The sequence below is a fragment of the Emiliania huxleyi genome (assembly GCF_000372725.1).
Source record: "Emiliania huxleyi CCMP1516 chromosome Unknown EMIHUscaffold_12, whole genome shotgun sequence".
Taxonomy (NCBI): domain Eukaryota; phylum Haptophyta; order Isochrysidales; family Noelaerhabdaceae; genus Emiliania; species Emiliania huxleyi.
The window spans coordinates 619,259-639,229 of record NW_005201392.1 but is presented as its reverse complement, the minus strand read 5'-3'; the positions used below and the strand labels follow the sequence as shown (position 1 = coordinate 639,229).

Below are 19,971 nucleotides of genomic sequence, written 5' to 3'. Positions count from 1 at the left end.
CCGTGAGTGGGGGTCCCCACTGCTGCCCCTCTGACTACACATACTTTTGTGGATCCTTTTATCCTTTTGTCTGTGGTGATGCCTTTCCCTGAGAACGCACACAACGCCTCGTGTGTAATGCCCTGTGTTCCGCGAGTGCGTGTGCCCCGTCGTCCATTGCTAGGACGTGTGTGAGACGAGTGTGAGACGCTCTGACGGATGAAATGAAGAGACGTAGTAGAGACGACAGTGTCACACAGCAGGGGTGAACATTTGTCTCACTGGTGTCTCAAACACGTCTCTGAAGGTGACTGTGCCGTGACCCGTGTGTGTGACATCACCTTGAGACAAAGTGAGACTGTTGCTGTGACCAGGCTGAGACGACAACGCAGAGATCGGTGAGAGTCCGTGAGACATTACTGAGACGCATTTGTGGCACAGCGTTGAGACAGGGACGAAACACCCGTGAGACAGAGACGTCTCACCTGTTGCTGTTCGCCCAAACAAAGTGACTCTGGCGCGCACGGCTGGCACACTCACACAGGGGTACACCACGAAAGAAACCTAAGACGGCGTGCCTCCTGTGGTACTCTCACATCTCAGTTCTCACTTCCCCCGTTCCCCCGTAGCCGTACGCGGCAGCGTCCCTTTTATTATTTATAGCGAGGATAGGTCATATAGACACAAACACAGACCCACATGCTCACAGACCCACATACTCGCGCCCCACACGCCATCCGGTGCGAGAGCATCTTGAGCTGCGAGTTGCCTCTTATTCGCGCTCCCCAACCGCCCGCGCGTACGCCACTGCCGCCTCCACCGCCGTGCCGAAACAGCCGAGGGAGACCTTCTTCCCGCCCATCTGCACCGCCTGGAAGCGGCCGTTGACCTTGTACACGCCCCTGTAGCCGGTACTGTTGCTCGAGAGGTGCAGGCGCAGCCCCTCCGCCTCCGCCACGACGCCCACCCGCAGGAGCGCCGCTGCCGCCTCGTTGTCGGAGTCCGTCTGCACGGGGGCGTCGGCGGCGACCGCCCGCGCGTACGCCACCGCCGCCTCCACCGCCGAATCGAAGGTGCCGAGGCAGACCGCCCGCCCGCCCACCTTGCGCTGCGCCTCGAAGCGGCAAGGCAAGGTCGCCCGCTTCGAGTACCGGCGCACATAAAGTGCGGGACACCTCTTCTGGTCCCGAGTACGGGCTTCGCGCACGCCTGCGTAGCCGGTGCTGCTGCGGCTGGAGAGGTGCAGGCGCAGCCCCTCCGCCTCCGCCACAATGCCCACCCGCAGGAGTGCCGCTGCCGCCTCGTTGTCGGAGCCCGTCTTCATGAGGGCGGACTTCTGCGCGCGGCGCTCCTCGCGCTCCGCCTGCCGCTCCGCCTGCCACTTCGCCTGCCACGCCTCGGTGGCCACCCTCCGCTCGACGTTGGCGAGCAGCCGGTCGACCACCTGCCGCAGCTCGAGCCTCTCCAGCTCCTCCGCCGCCGCCTGCGCCGCCTCTGCGCCCTCCGCCGCCTCTGCGCCCTCCGCCGCCGCCGCTGCGGCCCGCACTGGCCCTCCCGCGCCTGCCGCCTCCACCTGCCCGACCGCCCGCGCGAAGGCCACCGCCGCCTCCACCGCCGTGTCGAAAGACCTTCCTCCCAGGCAGACCTTCCTCCCGTCCACCTTGTGCCTCGCGACGAATTTAGAATGGCGGTTCTTAAACACGTTCCTGTAGCCGGTGACGCTGCTGCTCGAGAGGTGCAGCCGCAGCCCCTCCGCCTCCGCGGCCACCGCTGGAGCCTGCCCGGCCGCCCGCGCGTACGCCACCGCCGCCTCCACCGGCGTGGCGAAAGTGCCGAGGGAGACGGCCTCCTTGCCGTCCACCCAGTGCCGCGCTAGGAAGCGGTCCCCGTCCGCCTGCACGCCCTTGTAGCCGGTGGCGTTGCGGCTGGAGAGGTGCAGCCGCAGCCCCTCCGCCTCTGTCGTCTGCGGCTGGGGGCCGGGCGGCTGGTACACTCCAGCAGCTCCTCCGAGCGGGACTTGCTTCGCCGCCGCGCCGACGTAGGGAAGCGCGTCGAGTCGCTGCCGCTGCCGCTCGGTCATCTTGGCGCGCTTGGCGCGTATCGCTTTCCAATTCTCGCGATCGGCCGAGCGGTTCATCACCCAATGCCCCGCCATCCACCTACGATCGCCCCATGGCGCCGCCATCTCGTACCTGCTGCTGAGCCGCCACCCCGGGTCCGCCTGCCGCTTCCGCGCGACCTCCACTTCCAGCGCATCGAGCGCATCATCGACAGGGATGTGGCCATACGGCAGCGCATCGATGCGCTGCCGCTGCCGCTCCTCCGTCACCCAGCAGGCCAAATTTGGGTTCCACACCTTTGGCCGCCCGCTCTCGTCGTTCGGCGCGCGGCCCCTCGGCCGCTGAACGGGCGGGCCGGCGGAAACCGCCGCAGCGACCGCCTCGGCGACCGCTGCCGCCTGCACCACGGGTGCGGCCTCGATAGCCGGCGCTGCTGTGGGGGGCGGGCCTCCCATTTGAACGTGCATTAGCAGTCTCCCACCCACGGCCGCTTCCGGCTCTTGCTCTGAATCCTCGGGTGGCGGCGACTTGCGCTTCATCGGAAGCGTGGGGACTCCGGCGTCGACGGGCGCGGAGGCGGTGGCAGCACCCGCGGAGGGACTCGCGCACCCCAGCGCGTCGCCAACTTGGCCCTGGACAGCCGCCTCGCCGGCTTCCTCGCTCATAGATCTTCAGCGCAGGCCCAGTCAGGATTAGTCCTACTGCGCCGTACGAAGAAGTGTGAACAGGTTGGAGCAGCAGCTCCTGAGCACGGCGCGCGGCGCCTGTTGATAGGTCCAGGTGATAGCCCTGGATGGGCAATGCATACGCCTAGTTGGGCCTCAGATCGCCCGACCGCGTCCCGGTGCTCTGCCGTCGGATTTGTTTGTGACTCCGCCGCACCGCGCCGCGGCCGGGGGCCCTCCGGAGGCCGAGGATGGCCGTAACGGACCGGGACGAGCTCTGGGAGGTTCAGTGTCAGTGTATATATTGTAGAGACCAACCATGTGCACAATATCTCTCAGTCTAGCTAAGCCTGGGAAGGAAGGCGATGCCGGGGCCGTACAGCAACTTGATGGTGCTTCGCCGGCGTGCGTCCCGGAGCGGTCCGGACGGGCGGTCCGGGGGACAAAATCGCGGGACAGGCGACAGCGCCGACACCGCTCTGATTCGACTTTTTACTTCAAACAAAGACAGTGGCACGCGCCGCGAGCGCGGCGCGTGCCACTGTCAGGAGCGGATCCGTCAGTAAGTTGTGTTCACGCCGGGATCGTGTCCCTCACAACCTGGGCAGACTTTAGCCCACAACAGTACCTGGTAGAAGATGTAGGATTGCGATAGGAAGAGTGTATCGCTTTGACGGATCGACCGTGCTTGCTATCAAGACTGATGTGACGCACACAGTGACACATCAGACGACACACATTCTCCCACCCGCCGGGACGCAAAACGCTCTCGACGAGAGCCACAAGAAGGCGTCCGCACAGCAAGCCGCTCGTCGGACAGGCGTGCTCGCTCGATGCCGGCGAGCGCATTGCGCACGCTTTGGACGGTGGCGAAGCCAAAAACACCGATGGTGGCCGTCCGCTGGCGTGAGCGGCGGCGGTCGAGACCTCACCCTTCGCGCCGACGACCCAACCTCACGCGGAACAACCCAACCCAACCAAAACCCAACCCAACACCAAACAACCCCACTCAAAGCACGATTCTCCTGTTGGGCCCTCTGACTTCCCACCCCGCGCCGGGGGCGGTGGCGCGCGCGAGCGCCAGGGCATTTTGGACCCGCAGTCCGGCAGGCGCCCGGCCGCAGACCCGCCCGGCAGAGCCTTGAGTCGCATCCGCGATCCGCGCCGGCTCTCAGAGAGATCCGGCGCGGCGCTGACCGCGTTCTCCTCGTGGACCCACAACGATCACCGAGTACACGATGAATGGAGGCCGATCACAGAGACTACCCGGGGAGAACGCTTCAGCGCAGGCCCACAGTGGCAGGCCAAAAAAATTAAAAAAGTCAAAGACAATTCCGGACCCAAGACGCACAAGCACAGACAGTCGAGAAGGGAGAGAGACAGCAACGACAGTGTTCACAGCTTGATTGAGAAGCTCGCTCCGCCAGCGCCTCTCCGCACGAAAAGTCATCGGTGTGCTGCGTCCCTCCTGCCAAGCAAACGCCCGGTATCCTCTCAGTCTCACTGGGCTCTCGGATTTATTTTGCATGACCTGAAGGGATCTGGCAGGGTGTTCCTGTACCGATCAAACTCCCGCTTTCGGTGGTCCTCCGTCTGCTGGACGCTTTGCTGTCGCTGGCGCACGCGTCTCTCGTTGCCGCCGATCCACCCGCGATACCACAGGTTTGCACACTTTTTGTACGTCTCGGCTCTCGCTGTCGCCTGCCCAGCTTTTGCCACTGATTTGCCAAACCCACTCGCCGGGCGCAGAGTTGGGCGTACGGTTGGCTGGCGAGCAGCCAGAGCCCAGACTCGGAGAGCCCAGACAGCCCTGGAGGTGGATAGCGCCCCAGCTCTGCCCTGGGTGCTACTCGAGTACGGGAAGGGGCTCCGCGCCGCCCTCCCCCGACGCGGACGGCAAGGGGAAACGTTAGCAACAGCGTGGAGACGACACACATTATGGTGGTGGGTCAGGCACGATACACTCGCCAAGCACGCCGTCGCAGACGGGGCGCTGCGCCTTTGGCAGCGCGTTCAGCCACTCTCTGCAGCGCGCAGCTCGCTGCCGGTCCACGACCTCGCCTGTCCATTGCGCCTTCCCCGCGTGCTGCGACGCCTCGTTGCACTTTCGGAGCGCCGCTGCGTGGCACGCCTCGTCAGAGCAGAGCAGGTCGCTGCACACGGCGCCCAGGCGGAGGGAGAGGGGAGAGCGGCCGCCGCTGCCGCGCTGTGCGACCTCCTTGCGCCAGCGAGCCACGCGTTCGGCGGCGTCGACCTCATCCGCCGCGCGAAAGTAGGCCTGGCTCCGGGGGCGGAGGGTTCCGAGGGTGGAGAAGAGGGGGGTCGGGAGGGGGCGGGGGGGGGGGGGGTCTATATCCGTTCAGACAACTGTGCTGCCTCTTGGAGCGGTCTCTCGGCGGCATCTCTGCAAGCCTGCCCCGCCCTCCCGGGTGCGCCAGAGACTCCTCGTAGGTTCGAGGCGACCGCGCGCGCCAGCCGCGGGTGCCCAACGAGGAGGGGCGCGTCGAGACCGTCCGCCGTGGCGGCGATCTGCGCCGTCGTTAAGTTGGCGGCCACCACCGCCGCCGGCCCGGTCAGCGCCGAGAGTGTGTCGAGCAGCCGCCCACCTAGGGTGAGATCGCTTCGGCTCCCAGGGCCTGAGGTCAAGTCTCGTCTCGGTGTATTCGGAGCGCCGCGCGAGCGACACGGCTCAACACGGCTCGACTGTGGATCGGAGACTCGGCACAGTGAATGGCGTGGTGTGAGTTCCGCATCGGCTGTCTCGAGACCATCCGCGAGCGCTCGCACGTCCACCACCGCCCCGCCGTCGCCGCCCGTGCCGCCCGCCGCCCCCCCCGCCAGCGACTCGGGGAGGGCGTGCGGTCTGCAAGTGACCTGTTCACGGCGAGACGGCCGTGAAGAGACGCCGTTCACGGCGCCGGGGGCGGGGGGGGAGGAGGAGGAGGGTCAAGAAAAGGGCCTCGACATTGCACGGCGCGCAGCGGCCCGTCGGCGTGCGGACGGCGGCTGGCCACCTAGCGCTCTCGATCCACGGCGCGGAGCAGCGGAAGGAAGGCAGCACGGCCTGCCGGCCGGTGGCAACAGCCAGGCTGACGAGGGCACGGATGAGCACGCGGGCGGCGGCGCCTGTGCAAGGTGCAGACGCCTCCGTCTATGGTCGGTCAGCGAGCGGGACGTACGTCCCTTGCGGGCGGCGCGCCCCCGTCGTCCGACCGCTCCGCCGCCTGGACGTCCCGCGGCGACGCACGAAGCAGAGGCCCCGCCTCCCACCGGAGCGCGTGGTGGCGCGCGGGGCAGCGTCGGCCTGCGCGCGGTGGATGCGCCAACGTCGGGGCGTGAGAGCACGGCCCCGTGCGGTGTGTTCGGAGCATCGCGTGGGTCGCGCTTAGAGGCGGGCATCGCGCTAGCCTACCGTGGGACTCGGCGTTGCCTGTCTGACTAGTCGCTCTCTGTCTGCCTGTCTGACTAGTCGCTCTCTGCCTGCCTGTCTGACTAGTCGCTCTCTGTCTGCCTGTCCGACTAGTCGCTCTCTGTCTGCCTGCCCGTCCTCGACTGTCCGAGGCGTGCGATCTGGGCCCGGGGCTGTGTGTTTGCGTGAATGCGCGGGCTGCGGTGAGCACAGCTGGGCACAGCCGGAGCTAGAAGAGAGACGCCTCGAGCCCCGGTTTGAATGCCACAGGACATGCGAGCCGCATCTAGCATCGTGTCGGCCGTACAGCTCCGGCGACCCGCGGGAGACGGACGAGGGGCGGAGCGCCGCCGCGGCGAAGTAGCCCGAGAGCGCCGCCCACTCAAACCTGAGGTAACAGCTGAGTGTTCAACCAGTACTCGCCCCTCACGAGTCGAGTCGCGACTCAGTGATCAGGGCCGCGCAGTCGCGCACCACCCCGCCCCGCTCGCAGGGCGTGCATCACACAGGGAGTGTGGGACTCCTCGCCGTGTCTGGGACTCTTGAGGTGTGCTAGTCGCTCTTCTCCGACGGTTCCGACATGAGCGAGTGGGATGTGTATGCTAGTGGGGCACCTGAGGAAATATTGCGTCGGTGACGACCGGCGCGGCTACTCACATGACCCGCCACCCAGCCGCCCGCTCAGACTTTGCAGACGCGTCGAGGTCGAGGCTGCTGCCGCACCAGCGGCACCGGACGCCTGCCGGGTTCGGTACTGTGGGGGTAGGGGATGGGTTCGGGTACTGTGGGGGTATGGCACCGGACACCTGCCGAGTGATCAAGAAGTCAGGAGCACGAGGTCGAGGACTGCTGCCGAAGACCCGGAGCGCCGGGCGCCGAGCAGATGCACGAGCGCCGGCGCGTCGCTGCGCAAGGGCGAGAGCGCGCCCGAGCGCTGCGCCTCCCACCCCGTCGGGAAGAGCGACGGCGGCGCCAGCGCCGCACGCTCGCCCAGCGGAGCCTATCGGCGAGTTGTGTTTCTCTGTTTTGTACCGGGACTGGGGCGGTGGGGAGGGAAGTGGCGGGGAGGGAGGGGGGGGGAGGGAGGGAGGGAGGGAGGGAAGTGGGGAGGGAGGGAGGGAGGTAAGTGGGGAGGGAGGGAGGGAGGGAGGCGGGGGGCAGGGATGGGCCTGCGCCGCCGCCCCGCCTCCCTCCTCGACGCTTGTATTCCGCGCCGTCGGCACAGAGAGGCGCAGCCTAACGAGATACAGCCGAGATACAGCCGAGATACAGTCGAGATACAGTCGAGATACAGTCGAGATACAGCCGAGATACAGCCGAGATACAGTCGAGATACAGTCGAGATACAGTCGAGATACAGTCGAGATACAGTCGAGATACAGTCGAGATACAGCCGAGATACAGTCGAGATACAGTCGAGATACAGCCGAGATACAGCCGAGATACAGCCGAGATACAGCCGAGATGCAGCCGAGATGCAGCCGAGGTACGGCCGAGATGCAGCCGAGATGCAGCCGAGGTACAGCCGAGGTGCAGCCGAGATGCAGCCGAGGTACGGCCGAGAGAGATAGCCTGTGTGCGACCGGCACCAGAGAGTTGCTGGATCTCGGCTGGCTCTCGGCTGGCTCTCGGCTGTCTCTCGGCTGGATCTCGGCTGGATCTCGGCGACGTCGCGCCAGCGCACGCCATCCTCTCGCAGCCAGGGCAGCTGTGGCCGGGGCCTCCCTCCTCCGCTCGCGCAGAGGGAGGAGGCGGCGACACGAGGGTGAATGCACCTGAGGGGAGGAGAGGGGAGGAGAGGAGAGGGCAGCCGGTTGAGTGGCGGCGACACGCGCGGTGGGGTGGAGGGCGGGTGAAGTTGCTGTCTCTCCCTTCTCGACTGTCTGTGCTTGCTTGTGCGTCTTGGGTTGTGTTTTTGTGTGGAGTTGGTGGTGTGGGGCTTGCGGGGGGGAGCTGGCGGGGTGGAGGTGAGGTGTTGAGCCGAGCAGTCAAGGAGGACGGGTGGGAAGGGAGGAGGCGGCGACGCGAGGGCGACCATGTTCGACAATGTTCGACATGTTAGGGTGAGGGTGATGGTTGGGGTGGGGGCACACATGTACGAGGCCGTCGAGACGCCGCGGGATGCCGAGGCGAGGGCGTCATTCAGCATGGCCTGGTCGGGAGAGGTGGGGAGAGGTGGGGAGAGGTGGGGGGAGGTGGGGGAGAGGTGGGGGAGAGGTGGGGGAGAGGTGGGGAGAGGTGGGGAGAGGTGGGGAGAGGAGAGGTGGGGAGAGGTGGGGAGAGGTGGGGAGAGGTGGGGGGAGGTGGGGAGAGGTGGGGGAGAGGTGGGGAGAGGTGGGGAGGGGTGGGGAGAGGTGGGGAGAGGTGGGGAGAGGAGGTGGGGAGAGGTGGGGAGAGGTGACCGCCGAGGCGAGGGCATCGATGAGCATCGCCCGGTGGAGTTGGGCCACACACACACCCCTGTCGCTAGTCGCTTCGGGCGTGGATAGGGGGGGCCGATCGTTCCAAGGGAGGCTGCTTCTACCCGACTAGCTTCGCCTGGCTGGTTGTACGGCTGTTGCAGCTGCTCGCAATCTCCTCCCTATCCCCCCCCTTCTCCATATCTCCCCATATCTCCGCCTGGTCGTACGGCGGCAGCTGCTTGCGCGGTGTCGGCAGCCGAATCACCGCCTGGGGGGGACGGTAGGCGCGCGCGGGTGGGTGGGTGGGTGGGTGTGGGGGGGGGGGGGGGCCCACCGGCAAGGGAATTGGTAGTGGAGAGAGGCGACGGGGAGGGAGGAGGGAGGCAGAGGTAGCAGCGGGACCTCGGCAGGGCGATGTGGGGAGATGTGGGGAGATTTGACCTCGGTCCGGCGAGCGACTTGCTCAACCACCCAACGGGCAGCGGAGGAGGGCGCACCCGCGCCTGAGGAGGCGAGATACAGCCGAGGTACAGCCGAGGTACAGCCGAGGTGCAGCCGAGGTGCAGCCGAGGTGCAGCCGAGGTGCAGTCGAGGTGCAGCCGAGATACAGCCGAGGTGCAGTCGAGATACAGGAGTCCCCGCGCGGAGTCGGCAGTCTGCGTCCTCAGTGCTGCCGGCACTGCGCCGACACGGTGGCAGCTCCCTCACCATGGGTGGACGAGTGGTCTGGCGGAACTACGTGCCACCCCGTCTGGCGTCTGCGCCCCGTCCGTGCCGCCTCCTGTGCCGCCGAGTCTCCCTTGTGCGCACTACTCGCCTCGCCTTGCGCGTACCAGAGCCCGGCGTTGACCGGTGTGGCGGACCCGCGCAGGTCGGGCATCAGGACGAGGGACGCGCGGCTGAGCGGCGGTGCCTTGAGCTGCGTGTAGGGGTCGCGCAGCAGGGCAAAGTCGGTATCGAGGAAGAGGAGCCCGCCCACCTGGCGGTAGAACAATGCGAACAAGGACATCAGCGTCGGTGTCTCGAGGGAGAGGAGCCCTGGCGGGTGGCGGCAGGGAAGGGAGGAGGGGACAAGACTCGCTCTCTAGAGGAGGGGACAAGGGAGGAGGGGACAAGACTCGCTCTCTAGACGCGCCTCTCGCCTCGGCCTGTCAGAGCCACAGCATGCTGATGGCTGCGCTGGTCTAGACAGCTGGAGTGAGTGCATCGCTGGGTACGCGGCATGAACAGCGCCGAAGAGCAGTGGGGCGCTGGTCGCTGGTCGCGTGGTGCCTGGCGCAGCAAGCGCGCCGCGACAGCGTACCGGACGTACCACAGCTGCTCGACGGCGCACGGGCGCGCTGGGCTCACCTGCTCAGCACTGACGCAGCCCGCGCCTGCAGGAGACGCCACGGACGTGTCGTGTGGACGTGTCCTTGCGACCGCTCCGCACGGACGCCGCCCGCGCCGCCGCCCCACGAGGCCCAGCCGCCTAGCATACGTGACGGGCACCACGTCCGGAGCCAGCTACACAACGAGACCAGCCGCGCCGCAGCCTCAGCCGCCGAGCGAGTTGGGCGCCGACGCGAAGTAGCACGGCGTCGAGGCGTGCGCCTCGGCATCGGCGCGTGCGAGCTGCTGCCGCATCGCCTCGCAGGTCGCGCGGCCGTCGCTGAGCGGCATGAAGTGGGCAAAACCGGCCTGCGGAGCATGTCGTGCGGCGTCTCCGACGTGTCATGGACGTGTCAGGCGGGCGGCCGAGACCAGCCTGCCGCAGCATCAGCGCTGCGTTGATCGCCTGCCGAGGGTCGGCGGGGCAGTGGAGGAGCAGGCTCGCGTGTGAGATCGGCCTCCGATGCATGTGTGGCGAGACCGGTGCAGTGCTCGCGTGTGTCCGCAATCCGGAGCGAGTACGTGCCTGTGGGTCTTTTGACCTGCTAAATGGCTTGTGTCTCACCTCCGGGATGGCGCAAAAGTTGAACGAGAAGACGATGAGCTCGCCTTTGAAGGACCTCTCGTGGACGGCGGCGGCGAGCGCAGCCTCGCCGGAGACGTCGTGCGAAGCGGCGGGCGCGCTGGAGAGTTTGCCGAGCGAGTAGTAGGAAGAATGTAGGAAGGTGGGAAGCGATGGGAAATGCCGCTCGTTCGGCCCAACTGTTGCCATGCTACGCCTCGTCAGTGATAGGGCGCGGGCGCGGTGGAGTTCTTTTTTTCGTGTGAGTGCCACTGCGCGCCAGTCCCGTGCCACTGGGAGTTTCTTTTTATGTCTTACTAGGGAGGGTGTACCAATCGCGGTGAGGAAGTGCCTGAAACGCCAACAAATCTTCTCTTTCCTCAACCGGCTTGCGATTCAGAGAGCTGCAGAGAGAGATTTTTTGCGATACCAAACAACTCTAACACTCACACATCATTTGGGGCCTGGAGCCCCTGGTAACTGGAAACGCCGCTCCATACGAGACATTATGCCGGGCATCCACCATCCTCTAAAAAAAAACTTGCGTACTCAGACACGGAACTTTAAAATCCCTGTGTGGTGGCGGCCTTAGGGTACCCCTAGGCTTAAAGGGGTGGGCCCTGGGGCGCCTGCGGCTTAAACGGCTTAAAACCTGCCATGGCAGGTTTTAAGAGCTGCTGGGCCGCCGATTCCTTAAACGGTCTTAAACGCTTAAACGGTGCGGGAGAGCTCCCGAGAGGTCGATGGTCCGGGAGGCTCCCCGGTAGACGCCGGAGGCCGGGAAGCTGGCTACAGTCAGCTGGCACGCGTCCCCTATGCGAGTATGGCTCCCGCCAGTGCACCAGACTTACAGATGTGTCTTCAGTGGCGGGTTCGTGCCTAATAACGGCAGTATTGGAGAAACCGGCGCGGAACCCAGCGACGCGTGCCGGTGAGGCCGATTTTCTTAAACGGACTTAAAAGAGGGACCCCCCGTGCCTGCAATCTCTTAAATGACAATTTGAGCCCCCAAACCTCCTCATTTCTTAAAAGGTCTTAAAACAATCCGGCCCTCAGAACCCTAGGGGTACCCTAAGGTGGCGGCGTGCCGTCCTCCCATCCCTCCCTTGGGTTGTCCGTTTTCTTTCGTTTTTCCCCAAGGGATCGGCAGGCGGCGGCGGCGTCGCAGGACGAGGCAGACGAGAGCGACGCGACAAGAGGAGGAAGCGACAGGAGGGAGAACGACGAGAGTGGGTGGGACGACCGCGAGGTGGCATGAAGGTTGCAGCGAGAATCGGCGAGGGACTGCGAAGGGAGATAGAAAGAGGCAGACGACCAAGGGTTAGGGTGGGCGACGGCTAGCACCACACTCTTCTCCTTAAAATCCCTGTGTGGTGGCGGCGTGCCGTCTCCCATCCCTCCCTTGGGTGTCTGTTTTCTTTCTTTCTTTTACCAATGACGACGCGGAAGGCTCTCCCGGGAGTTTCTTTTTATGTCTTACTACACCTCGCCTCATCTCGCCTCATCTCGCCTCATCTCGCCTCATCTCACCTCATCTCGCCCCCCTCACCTCGCCTCACCTCGCCTCATCTCGCCCCTCATCTCGCCCCGTTTTTTCTTCTCTAGACCACTCCGAGACCGACCCAAGACCGACCCGAGACCCGAGACCGACCCGAGATCGACCCGAAATCGACCCGAGATCGACCCGAGATCGACCCGAGATCGACCCGAGATCGACCCGAGATCGACCCGAGATCGACCCGAGATCGACCCGAGATCGACCCGAGATCGGCACGAGCGATCAACCCAACAATGCCCCAGAGCCCCCTCCGGGGGGACCCCCCCTCACCCCGAGTGTCCGTGTCCTTCGCGAGTCACCGATGGGGAGCGGGGGGGGGTGCGAGATGCACAGGGGAGGCTGGGGAGGGGGGGGTCCACTCTGAAGACTGCCGACCGCGGGGGGGTTTTGTCCCACAGGGTTTTACCCTCCGCGCGAGGATCGGCGCGGCGAGGGGGTAGGTTCGAATTCGCCGCGCAACATTTCACCCCCACAGGACCCCGCCCACCCCCCCTCATGGTCCCACCTAGCACCCCAATGAGCCTTCGCACCCCCTCCTTGCGCAGTGTCCCCCACTATGTGTCGCCGTTATCGGGGCACGCTATCCTGTGCAGTCAGGGCAAGTGGGGGCGAGGCGCAGTCCCTCTGGTCTATACTGGTGTGGTTCTGTCCCTAGTCTCGGAGGGGGGCTTGAAGCTAAGAATATTTTATTGCTGGATGGAGCGTAGAGGGGCCTTCGTTGAAAGAGGAAACGCTCAGGGCGAGTTGCGAGAGAGAGAGAGAGATTTTTGAAACCCAACAAGAAATCACGACTCTCACAGTGATTTGGGCTCGGCAGCTTGTCTGCCCTCAGCCGAAGCTGGGGCCGGTCCCGTAGCCGAGAGAGCCCGCGCCGATGAGTTCGACGCGGTCGGGGGGCCTTGCGGAGAGGCCAGCGAGGTGGCGATCGCTGTACTTCATGGGGGTCATCAAGTGTCTGACCGCGACTGACAAGCCAGAGGTCGATACTCTGGAATCTTCTCTTCTCGAGTTGCTGGACCCCGCCATGGATGGCCTCGTCGATCGATCGATGAGGCCGGTGATATGTATGTGCAGATAGATGTCTGTCGGCCACCGGCTCGGCTGGAGACTCGGTCGGGGCGAGCTTACCTTTGAAGGACCTGAAACGCGAAACGCGATCTTCTCGCGTTCGCCGTTCCTCAACGCTTGCGATTCAGAGAGAGATTTTTACGAGAGCAATACCAAACAACTCTAACACTCACACATCATTTGGGGCCTGGAGCCCCTGGTAGCCGATCTTAATGAGACGTTTGTTTGTTGTCGATTCCAGCTGTCGCGCCACTGCGCACTGACTGACTGCCACTGGATGATCTTGCTCAGCTCGCCGAGCTCGACCTGAACGCTCAGCGGCACGACCGCTGAATCGCAGCCGTTCGTGCAGCAGCCACGATCGTTCGCGTTTCACGGGTTACTTTTCCCACCCTCTCGCTCTCCCTAAAGCCGTAGTGCGCACTCTACTAGTGGCTCTCTCTCCACACCACCCCGCCCTGGTTCTCTTCTCAGAGCAGGTGAAAATCTCTCTCTTGACTCGTGGTCCCGTGTCGCTGTGATCCGGCGTGACGTAAACAGGTCACATTCGAAGGTCACATACACAAGGATGCCGATCAAAAGATAGCCGTAAGCCGAGACCCGAGAGACCAGAGAGCCGCGACGAGAGCGAGTACGTAAAGCCGTGCGACCGCACCGGGCAAGCTGGGTGCTTGCCCCTTTTGTTCTTCAAAGTATGTGAAACGTGACTACACCCCACCTTCATCCTCTGAGCTCTCAGCCACACCTTCCTCTGGCTTGGCTCGGGCAGGCAGCGCCCTAGGCAGCGCCTCGGGTATCGCAGAGACTGCGGTGCCGATCATGACGCCAGGCACTGCAGTGACGACAGGCATTGCGGGCACGGCCTCCTGAATGCGGGCCTCCGCCGCACCGCCGCCGGGCCACGCATCCACGGAATACGACGACGGGAGCTGCTGCACGGCAGTCTCGGCCGACTGCGCCGGCGCGGCGTCAAGGGCCGCGATCTCGATCAGCTTGGCCTCGATCTCCTCTTCGACCCGCTGGATCTCTGCCTTTGCGCGGTGAAAGTTGGTCGCGACCGTCGCGATGTCGCCCGCATCCATGGCGTCGTACGAGTCTGAACCCCAGCTCTGCTTGATCAGCGCAATTCGCTGCTGCTTCGCTGTCACCTGCGCATACAGCCTCGTCCGTTCAGCGAGCCGACCCGCGTGATTTGCTGCGACGACTGTAAGTCGGGTCGCCTCCGACGCAACGTCGGCGCTCACCTCTGCGAGCGCTCCAGCAGCCCCCTGCAGCGACTCCCGAACCGACGACCACATGTTGCAGGTGCCGCGTCCTCATCTTTCTGCTTTCTTTTTGAAACGGAATGGACAAAAAAATTTGTCCGCCTTGCGTTTGTTTTCATAACATCGAAGCCGAAGCTTTATTTTTTTCCAGCTGCAGTCAAGGGTCCGAAAACCTAGTCCTCAAGTCGACTCAAGGGCCTCCTAGTAAGGGCGTAGACCTTACTCCTAGCCTCGAGCTCCCGTCCTCAAGTCGACTCAAGGGCCTCCTAGCCTCGAGCTCCCACCTCCTGGAAGCCGTGTACGTTGTGCGTATGCTACTCGCCGCCGCGCTAACCTCGACCTCTGCCGCCGCGCACATGCCGTCCTTCTTGAGGAACAACGACGTGCAGAATGTCCTCCCAGTGGCGCCGGCTGACTACCCTGCCGCACTGCAAGGGATGCTCTGGCTCGACCAAACGGGCGCTTTTGGAGAGTCGAGCATACCAGCCGGCGTCAGCGCGCCGGACTTGGCCATCTCGATGGGCGACACCGACTATCATCGGTTCGACCCGGCGACGCGCACCGTGAGTGTGAGCATCCTTGGAAGAGCGTGGCAGTGGCAGAACACCAGGCCAATCCCGCACCCTCGTCGCCGCCATCTGAACGGCGCCTCCTCACCAACCGGCCTTGTCCGATCAGGGAGGGTATGAGCTTTTTTCGCGAGGCCGAGTCGACCTTCTCCCACTACGATTTTGTGTTTAGCGACGACTTCGAGTCCTGCCAGATCTACCCGCACCTCAAGCTGCCGTTTGGCCTCACGTTCCGTGTGCCCACTGCGGCCGTCAGCTTCACGATGACCCTCCAACACCCTGCCGCTGGCGCATGCCCGCCAAGGGCCAACTCCTCAACCGCTGAGGTCGTGCGGTGCGCAAAGTGGCGCCGCGATAGCCGGGTCCTGCAGCTCATCCCCGGCCTGTCAAAGGCGCTGGGCGATTTCGTGTACTATGCGTACGAGGTCGCTTGAAGCTGTGACCTGGAGATGTGTTGGTGATCTGTCCGCAGACAGCCCACGAGCGGCTGAGATTTAATCGAGTTGGCCCCACCCTGCCCCTGGACCTGGATCCTCCTCTGCTCACACCCGCGCCTGCTCTGCTCGGACCAGATCGTGGACAATGAGAGGCAGCCCATCGAGCCGTACTTCAGCGCGTACCTCAAATGGGCCGACGCGAACTCGCGCCCGGACGCCTTGGTCGCTGCCGCGGAGGGGTTCGACACGAGCCGCTCCCTCGACGGTGCGGACGGATTGCAGGGCGGCACCTCCTTTGTGGGCGACGGCGCTGCGGCCGAGTCGTCGACCTGGTCCGCGTCGGCACAGCTGGCCTGGCGATGGATACGGGACGGCGCGACGGAGGATTGGTGGTGGGAGCACGTCGGCTGGGGGCACGGTGGCTCGGGCGGTGGTCGGCCGGCTTAGAAGTGCTAGAATGGCTTAGTCCTTAGAACTGCGTGGTGCGGCAGCCTCATCCGGCGGGCCGCGGGGTCGCCAGCCATAACTACTACAGTGTGCTCAGTAAGTGGGTCCCGGGGGGTCGGATGGGCTTAGCCCCGTTAATTGGTAGAGTGTGGCAATAAATAGAATCTTCTTTGCTGACAACCTCAAGACACAAACACAAAGCGACAGACAAGAGACAAACGCTGAAGACTGAACATAGCGTGTTCAGGCGGGAAAAAGATGCTCTTTCACTCCGTGCGCACTATCGATTAAGTTGCAAACACTCTACGTCCGATCCGTACGCGCGCCGGATCATGGCAATCGTAGGCGGCAACAGATCATCAGGCGTGAACACAAACGATGTGATCTGCGACACATTCTGATTGTAGCGGACACCAGAAAGACGGCCAAGCAGTCGACGAACTTGCTCTTGTTTTGTCTCAGAGCGCACTCTGTGTGAAGTCTGCAGCATGCTCGAGACATTGGCGGCCGCTGCTGTGCCAAAGAAGCGTTGGACAATGGCCGGCAGCTCAATCTCAATGTGCTCAACTGAGCCGAGATAGTCGAGCTTCACGGGCTTGGGGCGCCCTCTGGGAAAGGGAAGAGTCGCGAGGAAGGAGAGCTGGGGCTCGAGATGTGCATCGCACAAGCGCGGACTGGCGACGCACGCGGTGAGGATCCGCCGGGCGATTGCATCTGCGTTTTCTGCCGTGTTTGCAGCAGCCCCTGCCGGCACGCCGGCTTGAATCACTTTGAGGTTCTTCCGCAGCGCCGCTTCAAGGACGCCGCTGGTGAAGCGTGCAACTGGGTCGCGGACAAAGGTGAAGTAGGCATACTCGCCAACCGTGCCGTGGGCAGCGTCCAGGGTTTGACGGCAATACAAGTGCCACGGGCACACCAGCACCCAATTCCTGCACATGGATTTCAGGGCGTGGACAATCGTCGTGCCCGCAGACTTGAAGATGTGGATGAAAGCCACACGGCGGCGCGGGCAGAAGAGAACCTCGTCGTAGAGCGGGCTCTCGGGATGAGGGGGACGGTCCTTGGCCAGTCGTGGGACAGCGCCATGCGAATTGTGGAGCAGGTGCCGACCCCGGCGGTGACAATGCGTGCTGTTGGCTGGCAATCGAGGGAGGCACTCGCTCCAGACAGAGGCGCGTCGCTGCATGCGGTGCAGGGTGGCTGCGACCGCTTCGTCGCTGGCGTGTATTGGGCGGGCAGCAGCAGGCAAGCGGAGGTTGTCCATTCCATTCGCGCGGCCGCAAACACGAACTTCGAATTGATCAAGAAATTGAAGCGGGCCGGGAAGATACAGAGAAGGGGGGGTTCAAAAAAATGTACCCCATCTGGACTTGCACTTCTTCGTCACGAGCCGCGGGCAAGTGGAAGCAAATGGAGGCGTCGTCTACGGTCTAACACACAACAAACGAGAGACGGCGTAGTAGTGCGGCCCTGATTTCCCGCCACCTGCCACCTGGTACAACTTATGTGTGAGTCGCCTAGTGTGGAGACGCCGTGTATCGTGTAGCCTTGTTGTCTTAGCACGGCCTTGTTGTCCTAGCACAGGCGACAGCGGGTAACGTGTGAGGCTAGAGCAGCAAAAAATATTTCCCTTGCAACGACGCTTGCAACGGAGGTAACGTGTGAGGCTTGCAAACGACGAACCCATCCAGCGTGCGCGGCAGCAGCGCCGACCGCGGCTCCGCGCCGCATCAGCGGCGCTCTGAGCGAGTCAGGCTGCGCTGCACAGCCTGCTGACCACGCTCCCGACGAGCGGCGCGCCACGCGGGCCCGCCGCAGGCGACGCGGCGGCGAGCCGACGCGCGTGTCGTAGGCGTAGCAGCGCTGGCGAAGCGAGGCGGCCGGCGCCGGCCCCCGGAGGCGGTTGCAGCGAGAGAAGCGAGGCAGAAGACACTGTTGAAAGGGTGGTGACCAGCCTGCCGTCGAGCGGCGCGCCGCGCAAGCCCGCTGCTGGCGACCCGATCGGAGAGCTCGTAGGCATGGTACTCGCAGAGTGTGGGTAAACGAAAGTACCGTATTCGGTACTATCAGAGAAAAAGCCGAAAAAAGTCGCCGCGGCAGTCCACGACGAGCCAGCCTGCTGCCGGCTCGCACGGCAGCCTCTTCCTCTCGACCAGCCTCAACTTCCATACAGTCAACATTTTGTCGCTGCGTGCTCGTGGTGAGCTGTGGCGGCGGTCGAAGTTCGCCCAGATTCGGTGACGAGCGCCGGACGATAGTACCGCCTCTGTTCGCCCTGTGCATGTCAGGCCAGGCTGCAGCAGGGCACTACCAACGTGCTGCCCTGTTGCAGCCTGACTTTGCCCACTGTGCACAGTCGCCAGAGCACCACCACCGCCCGGCATCGTGTCACGGCGAGCTCCTTCTGCGCCCGCTCGCGAGGCTCTCGCGCTGGCACACTTTGGCCATCTGCTGCTCGCGTTCGGCGAGCTCTTCTCCGCACTCCTGCCACGGTGCCGTCACCACACACCTTCTGGCTGGCCTGAGCCGCGCGGAGTCGCCGGCGGGGGCAACGCGTCGACCTCTCTCTCTGGTGCACCACGGGCCGCAACGGCCTGCGAGCAGCGTGCGCGAGGAGGCAGTGTGCCGGCACAGTCGAGCCGGAGCATCGGGTTCTTGATGCTTCTGGGGTCAAGTTTGACCTTATGTGGCATAATATGCAACAATAATGCTATGCTCTCACCCAGCCTTTTGAGATATGATCCCTCAAAGTCGAATTTTCGTTTACTGGTGACCATAGTACCGTTTGTCTTGTTTGCGTTTCTTCAAACGAATCCTTTAAAGTCTCGACAATCACTCAGCTGCTTATGTGGCACCGCAGAGGCTCCCTTGGGGATGCCTGAGGCCACCCCAACCACACACTAAGCCGTACGTAGACGAATTTATCGCTACTTTTTTCGTTTACCCACATTATGCGAGTACTCTGAGCGCGCCATCGCTCCCGATACGGCCCGCCCTGGCCCTGCGGACCTTCCCAGAGAGCTTGGCGAGGCTGTACAGAATGCCGAGAGGATACCGGGCAGGCTGCCGTCGAGCGACGAGCCATGCTGGCTCGTCGCCGGCAGCGAGCTCGAAGACCCGCTCCGAGCTTCGCCGAGCCTGGCGGGCCCGCCCGCACGCCCGCGGCCGCAGGCAAGGAAGGCGAGCTTCCTGGCGTCTCTAGCCAGCGCTCACATGCAAAAGGAACCTCGCAGCGCGCGAGACATGACCGAAGCGGTACGCCTCGGCGCCGTGAGAGCAGCCGGTCGACGTGGGCACCAAGCGCGCGGCCGCCGGGCGCCTTCGCACCGACATGGGCGCCGCTGCAGTAGAGAGCACTCCACCTCCCATACCGTTGTTTCCTTACTCCGCAGCGGAAAACTGAAAAGAAGAAAAACGTGGCCGCGGTCTTGTTGGCGGGCCCCATATCGCTGTGGACGGGGCCCATCACCTCCCTCATCGTTGTGAGAGCCATGTCGCTCCTGATCTGCACCGGCCTTGCCGTTGCGCTCGTCTCGCCGGCGCCTGCCCTCCACAGCGGCGCCGCACCCGTCTCGCCGGCGCCTGCCCTCCACAGCGGCGCCGCACCCGCCGTGCAATCAACGGCGCCGCTCATGCCCTTGCTCTCGCCCAACGAGGTGTGTGGAGCAGCCATCATCGCCCGCCGCACCTCGCTTCCCGCCCCCACCCTCCCCCCACCCTTTTTTTCTCCCCCTCCTCCCCTCTCTTCCCGCCCCCACACAGGCCCCGCGCTCCAACCAGCCGCCGGTGATGAGTGCCTCCGCACGCTCGTTCCCGTCTGTGCTCGCTCCGGGCGGGGCCCCCGCGGCCGTCTCCACACTGAGCGCGCTTGCAGCGAGGGTGGTCCGTGTCCTCCTCCAGTGCATCGTCGTCCCCGTCTTGCTCGCCCTCGCGCCGATCGCGGGTGCTTTCCCGCCAACTCTCTCCCCGCCCTCCCCCCTCCCTGCCCCCCCCCCACCTGCCCCCCCCGGTTGCTCAACCACAGCCCCGCGTGCTTCGCAGCCCACGGCGCGCGCTCCTCTTTGCCCGCCGCCGGCGAGTCGGAGGCGCCCGCCGTGACCCGCCTCCACTCGCTCAAGAGTGAGGCGGCACGCGCCACGCGTGCGTCGGCCCAGAGCCTCAAAGACGGCTACCACACCG

At 64.4% G+C, this 19,971-nt stretch overlaps 6 protein-coding genes across 6 annotated transcripts; 2 read left to right on the top strand and 4 right to left on the bottom strand.

The window, feature by feature from the left end:
* Positions 1-751: 751 nt before the first annotated feature.
* EMIHUDRAFT_97994 (hypothetical protein) lies at positions 752-2,704 on the bottom strand (the record flags this gene model as incomplete). Its single annotated transcript, XM_005790481.1, has 1 exon — positions 752-2,704. The coding sequence occupies one exon, from the start codon at positions 2,702-2,704 to the stop codon at positions 752-754; it is 1,953 nt and encodes a 650-aa protein (XP_005790538.1).
* A 1,890-nt stretch (positions 2,705-4,594) lies between these two features.
* Positions 4,595-10,677, bottom strand: EMIHUDRAFT_433582 (hypothetical protein). Its single transcript, XM_005790480.1, has 19 exons — positions 10,452-10,677; positions 10,263-10,292; positions 10,060-10,195; positions 9,963-9,986; positions 9,788-9,891; positions 9,338-9,494; positions 8,957-9,018; positions 8,733-8,783; positions 8,207-8,265; positions 7,790-7,888; positions 7,283-7,349; positions 6,990-7,113; positions 6,801-6,852; positions 6,416-6,501; positions 5,904-6,008; positions 5,664-5,830; positions 5,473-5,578; positions 5,117-5,310; positions 4,595-4,982 (listed from the first exon to the last, which is right to left on the bottom strand). Exons 1-19 carry the CDS (start codon positions 10,656-10,658, stop codon positions 4,641-4,643), a joined length of 2,172 nt encoding a protein of 723 aa, XP_005790537.1. The 5' UTR covers positions 10,659-10,677; the 3' UTR covers positions 4,595-4,640.
* A 2,203-nt stretch (positions 10,678-12,880) lies between these two features.
* On the top strand, positions 12,881-13,407 carry EMIHUDRAFT_200558 (hypothetical protein; the record flags this gene model as incomplete). The annotated part of the gene is made up of 2 exons (XM_005790479.1): positions 12,881-13,063; positions 13,366-13,407. The coding sequence occupies 2 exons, from the start codon at positions 12,881-12,883 to the stop codon at positions 13,405-13,407; spliced, it is 225 nt and encodes a 74-aa protein (XP_005790536.1).
* Positions 13,408-13,752: 345 nt separating this feature from the next.
* EMIHUDRAFT_433581 (hypothetical protein) lies at positions 13,753-14,384 on the bottom strand. Its single transcript, XM_005790478.1, has one exon. It carries the CDS (start codon positions 14,370-14,372, stop codon positions 13,782-13,784), a length of 591 nt encoding a protein of 196 aa, XP_005790535.1. The 5' UTR covers positions 14,373-14,384; the 3' UTR covers positions 13,753-13,781.
* Positions 14,385-14,510: 126 nt separating this feature from the next.
* Positions 14,511-15,972, top strand: EMIHUDRAFT_433577 (hypothetical protein). Its single transcript, XM_005790477.1, has 4 exons — positions 14,511-14,534; positions 14,600-14,949; positions 15,018-15,333; positions 15,481-15,972. Exons 2-4 carry the CDS (start codon positions 14,651-14,653, stop codon positions 15,790-15,792), a joined length of 927 nt encoding a protein of 308 aa, XP_005790534.1. The 5' UTR covers positions 14,511-14,534; positions 14,600-14,650; the 3' UTR covers positions 15,793-15,972.
* Positions 15,973-18,076: 2,104 nt separating this feature from the next.
* On the bottom strand, positions 18,077-18,485 carry EMIHUDRAFT_309227 (hypothetical protein; the record flags this gene model as incomplete). Its single annotated transcript, XM_005790476.1, has 2 exons — positions 18,077-18,313; positions 18,354-18,485. The coding sequence occupies 2 exons, from the start codon at positions 18,483-18,485 to the stop codon at positions 18,077-18,079; spliced, it is 369 nt and encodes a 122-aa protein (XP_005790533.1).
* Positions 18,486-19,971: the final 1,486 nt, after the last annotated feature.